The sequence below is a fragment of the Pygoscelis adeliae genome, unplaced genomic scaffold (genome assembly GCF_000699105.1).
Source record: "Pygoscelis adeliae isolate BGI_AS28 unplaced genomic scaffold, ASM69910v1 Scaffold137, whole genome shotgun sequence".
NCBI lineage: Eukaryota > Metazoa > Chordata > Aves > Sphenisciformes > Spheniscidae > Pygoscelis > Pygoscelis adeliae.
In genome coordinates, this window is record NW_008825099.1 from 349571 (window position 1) to 354936 (window position 5366).

The following is a 5366-nucleotide window of genomic DNA, read 5'->3' on the forward strand; positions in this document are numbered from 1 at the left end:
GTCTTATAAAACTCTTACTTGTATTGATGTTGAATGTCACTTGTTACTTAACTTTTCTCAGAAATATTAAATTTATCATCAATATTGGATAGCCTTTTTAAAAGGAGACTGAAAATTATACTGGAAGTATTTACATGTGGGACTGATAGCATTTACTGTGCTTTGCGGTGGAACCATGTCATCTTGCCAGGCCGATACTTTTTTTTGATGAAAAGTTCTACCAAGTTTAACAGTAAATGGAGATTTTTCTGTGTAGGATTCCTGTCTCCTGCTGCAGGGGATTGCAAGGCTTCAAGTGGAAAACAGGAAGATTAAGGAGGATCTTGTAGTTACAGAATTTGAATGCTTACCCAAAAGACTTAGTGATTTGAAGGATTTTGTTAAGTGATTGAAAATAAAGTCTTTGCAAATGGTGTCTCCTTGTGTTCAGAACAGTCTCAGGTCAAGCATCCAGATGACTTACAGAGGTGCTGAATCTCCCAGCTTAGTAGCTGGGGGCTGCGAACAGATGACCTGGGTAGCACTACATATCCTGGAAAATCAGGCTCCGGCTGAGCTCTTGACAATCTTGGTGTGTGTTAGCTATTACTAGGGGGGAGCTTCTCACCCCGTTGTCTCGGAAGTGCTGGGATCATAGGTAAAATACCATGTCATTTGTTCCAGTGAGAAGTGCTATAGAGGACAGGGTAGATAAGCACTGATGTGTATGCTGAACTGCATGGAATAGTACAAAACATGGGACAGCTGCTTCTCCAGTATTTTTGTGTGTACTGAAAGGGAAGTGAAGAAAAATAGTATATAATGATCTGTTTTTAGTGGAAGCTGCTGTGGTAGTTGAAAGAGGAAGATAAAGTTTTTGAACTCTGTGTGGCCAGCCAGTACTTTCTAACAGTTCAGCTTTTTAGCTTAAGTGATGGCACTGACCACAAGTATTTTTTTGTCTTTGAGGTATAGAAGAAAACTACCTTAAAATTAGAACAGCAAACTTCATAGCTGGCTGAGAACAGGACATTAAATAAAGTAGATCTGGCCTGAGCGTATGCAAAGATGAATATGCAGATGGTACATGAGGTCAAATGAAAGAAGAGTAGGGATTTTTCTCTGAGTAGTCCATTGTTTGGCTTTTTATTTAAATTCAGAAATACTCCCCCTCTTTGGATTTAATGAGAATCCAGGGGTCAAATAAGAAGGGAAAAAAAAAAAGATTACTGATTATTTACCTGCTGCTTTCTTACTAAATTTTGTGTTTAACTTGCTGAGGAGTAAAAGAAAATAAGACTGGTCAAACCAGAAGAGACCAAGGGTCAGTCTAGCTCAGGTGCCTGGTGATGGCTGGAAATAAAATTAAAAGAAGAGCGAGTACAAGGTGTACTTCTCAAGCGTACCTTCCTGACTGCTGTTGCTCTGACTTCAGGACCTCTGAGGCAATGTTTACAGCTGGGCTTACAGCCATTACAAATCTTTTATTTCATTAGATTTTTCTGGTCTTCCAATAATCATTTATACTCCTGGCAATTGAAAGCATCTTTGACAATGAGTTCTGTATCTGACTTAAATGTAGTCTTACTTTCTCATTCATTCTGAATTATTTTCTACTCTGACTTCCCTATTTAGAATGGCTTGTTAAATTTTGTGTAGCTTGTACATTGATTTCCCCCTGGGCTAGTATACAGTTTGATAGGCACTACTTTAGAGGAACACACTGTTTTCGTGTTCCTCCTTGTACTGTGCACCTTTCATTATGACAGCTGTGGAAGAAAGAGGGATTGATCCATTTTCTCTAAGTAAAAACTGGCGATGGGTCACAGAATAACCTTCGCTACAACAGAGAGAGGTACACTTACTATATTCCTGGTCTTAAGTATATGGGAAACCTCTCCTTTTTTGATTTCTCTTGTGTGTTTTTTTTGTTTCCTAGGAATAATTACACTTTCACTTTCTGCTGCCATTCATTTCGTTTTCTAGTTGGAGGGGAAAAAAATATCAAAATTCGTGTTGTCTTCTGTCTGCAGAGATCTGAATACCAGCAATGCAGCTGGCCAGTTTTGTCAGCCTCTCTCCCAAGGAACAGCCAAGTGACAGGGACAGAAACGAATTGTATGCTTTAAAATTCAGCTCTACCTATTATGTAGTTGGAAGGTATAAGAGTGCGAGTATAAAAGCTAGAAACTTAAATTAAAAATAACTGACCTCATCGTATAACAATTTATTCTATACCCTTAAGCTTACCTTACTAGCAGAAAAAAAAGTTTCTCTGCCTGCCTTTGCCAAGCTGAGGGCTCAGATGATTATGCAATCAAGTGTTTCAAGGAGACTTAAATGAGGAGCAAAATCTGCTGGCAAATTTAGACACGCTGTGAAATGCTATGTAAAATTCCGAAGTAGCAAATGGAAATTTTACATTCTTACCAGCTTCTTGTTTGCTGATGACACCCCAAACCCCTACTAGCTGTAGGTGTGCATGTATTAGAGGTAGATTAGTTTTTGCTTTTTTGGGGTGTAGGTAACCTCTGTGTTTAGGCTACTAACTTGCACGTTCTTCATCTGAAAGTAGTTTGCATTTTTGAGATCAAGAACTTGATAGAAAGAAGGCTAAAAATCTGTCTTTTTTTTTTTTCTCTTTCCAGATATGAGAAATGAGTGTTGGACGCAGAAGATTAAAGCTGCTGGGAATTCTGATGATGGTAAACATTTTTATTTATGTGATTGTGGAAGTCTCAAAAAGTGGCAACCAAGAGAAGAATGCAAAAGGCCATGTTATTATACCACGCAGCAAATTCTGGAGAAAATATACTCCTCACAAAGCTTATTGGAACAAACAGCAACAGAAGCTTGAACTGCTGTACAACCCTATTCTGACCTTGCTTTCCAATATGACTGTGGAAGAGAACTTAGTTTCGAACTCGAGTGTTCTCAGTTCCTGTGACCCTGACCCGTGGGTACCTTCAGAGGTTAGTGACTTTGCAAACTTGCCAGACAGATTCAAAGACTTTCTACTTTATTTGAGATGTAGAAATTATTCATTATTAATGGATCAGCCAAACAAGTGCAAACATAAACCTTTTCTGCTGCTGGCTATTAAGTCACTTACACCCCATTTTGACAGAAGGCAAGCAATTAGGGAGTCCTGGGGCAAGGAAATAAAATCGGGGGATGTGACAGTCAAAAGGGTCTTCTTACTTGGACAGACCCCACCAGAGGATAATTTTCCTGATCTTTCAGACATGATAAAATTTGAGAGTGAAACCCACCAAGACATTCTCCTCTGGAACTACAGAGACACTTTCTTTAATTTAACTCTGAAAGAGGTGCTGTTTCTTAAGTGGGTCAGCAGCAGTTGCGCAGATGTCCAGTTTATTTTTAAGGGTGATGATGATGTTTTTGTGAATACCCATCAGATCCTGGATTACTTGAAGAGCTTATCGAAGGATAAAGCCAAAGACTTATTTATAGGCGATGTGATCAAAGATGCTGGACCTCACAGAGAAAAAAAATTGAAGTACTACATCCCAGAAAGCGTTTATGAAGGTTCATATCCTCCATACGCAGGAGGCGGTGGGTTTCTGTACTCTGGTGATCTGGCATTAAGACTGAATAATGCATCTGACCAGGTACTACTTTACCCTATTGATGATGTTTATACTGGAATGTGCCTTCAGAAGCTTGGGCTTGCTCCGGAAAAACACAAAGGCTTCAAAACATTTGATATTGAAGAGAAATACAGAAATAACATATGTTCCTACACAAACTTAATGTTAGTACATAGTAGAAAACCTCAAGAAATGATTAGAATTTGGACACGCTTGCAAGATCCACACTTAAATTGTTAAAGTAATGTGCATAAGTGTCTTAAGTCCAAATAACTTTCCAAGTTTGGGTCTGACTTTCTTGGTGGACCATTGAAGCTCTGTTTAATAGTTTAATTTTCTATGGAAACTTTCTCCTGTACTTCTGAAAATGAGAATAATACTAAAATTTGAGGGGATGGCTTGAAGACTTGGTCCTGACTTTTCCACTGTCCTGGTGGTCATTATGTTTCAATTTTTGTCTTAAATTAATTTTAAAAAGGACTTCAAGGATGTAACTAGCTGTCAGTGACTGGTTAGCTGTATTGGAAACAGGGATTGCCTACTACAATGCATCTTTCATTAATTGTGATGGTGGAAGATAATTTTTCCTTGAGTAGTGTTTGTGTGTGGGTGTGTGGAAACCACTGTAAATTGAAAAGTCACAAATTGGAGGAATGTAGTTTTACTTTAAATATGAAACACTCTTATGGAGACTTTAACTATTGAATTTTTTTAATTTATAGTTTTCAGTCTTTTTGCACCCTGGAACAGTATTTTCTCCTTTACTTATGATCTTTTGTGCAAAGCGTGCCTGTGTGTGAAGGATTTACCGTTATATTAGATGATGCTTTTTTTATAAAAAAAGCATACTGTTTGAAACACCCCATTGAAGAGCTGAATATATAAGGAAAAGGAAGAACAGATTTTGTTTGGGGCTGGGCAGTAGGTACAGTTAGGTCTGCCCCCTGCGCCAAGCTTATGCGAGGTAAAGCTGACTTGTTGCTCATGTTATTTAGGTGAAAAGCTACTCTGGTCAGTCCTTGTTTTCTGTTTTGGCACTAAGTGTGATCAGGTAGCTTGATTTGATGCAAATAATGGAAATTGCACATTGCTTTACGAGAGCATGGTTTGGATCTCCTATAAAGCGGTAGCAAATCTAGAACTGTGCAGATCCTAAGAGTTTTGAATTTTGAAACAAACTTTGAAGTTGCATGATGTCTCATGTAGAGTTAAACCTGTTCTCAAAACTCAGATTTTTCTTCTGTATTTCCACATCTTGCTTATAAGAGTTATTCTAAATAGTGGTTGCTTCCTTTGTATATGTAGAAGTGCCTGTCTATTTATTGTTCAGATTGAAGACCAAAACATTTTCTTAAATATATTTTGTGTAACATTTTATTTGTATAGTGTTGTCACTCAGATATTTAAATAGAGCATGATATTTTAAATCTGTGAGATGTGTAACATGTTAAATAAAGCTGTTATTTTTGAATTTGAAAAATAAAATGTGGTTTAAATATTTCTTGTAATGCTTAATTTGTGGCACAATGTTGACTTACAGAGCAGTTGCACTCTACTGCGTGGCATTCAGTATCAACACGTTTCAGATGTTCAGAAGCAAAAGGCTTTATTCGGCAACTTTCTCTAACGCTTATGTAGTAGACTATCAAGAAAATGTCGCAATTGTACATGGATTTATTAAATTCTGTGCTGGATGGACAACTCTGGCAAAAGGAAGGGAACATTAAGTGCCCCAGTAAAAACAGTACGTACAGAAATAATTACCTGTACAATAAC

General features: G+C 37.6%; 1 protein-coding gene across 1 annotated transcript; it reads left to right on the forward strand.

Moving 5' to 3' along the window:
* Positions 1-2124: 2124 nt before the first annotated feature.
* On the forward strand, positions 2125-5088 carry B3GNT2 (UDP-GlcNAc:betaGal beta-1,3-N-acetylglucosaminyltransferase 2). The gene is made up of 2 exons (XM_009327102.1): positions 2125-2139; positions 2628-5088. The coding sequence occupies exon 2, from the start codon at positions 2637-2639 to the stop codon at positions 3828-3830; it is 1194 nt and encodes a 397-aa protein (XP_009325377.1). The 5' UTR covers positions 2125-2139; positions 2628-2636; the 3' UTR covers positions 3831-5088.
* The last annotated feature ends 278 nt before the right edge of the window (positions 5089-5366 follow it).

Excerpts from the sequence above, each read along its gene's own strand:
- B3GNT2 (XM_009327102.1), top strand. The coding sequence starts at position 2,637 with ATGAGTGTTGGACGCAGAAGATTAAAGCTGCTGGGAATTCTGATGATG.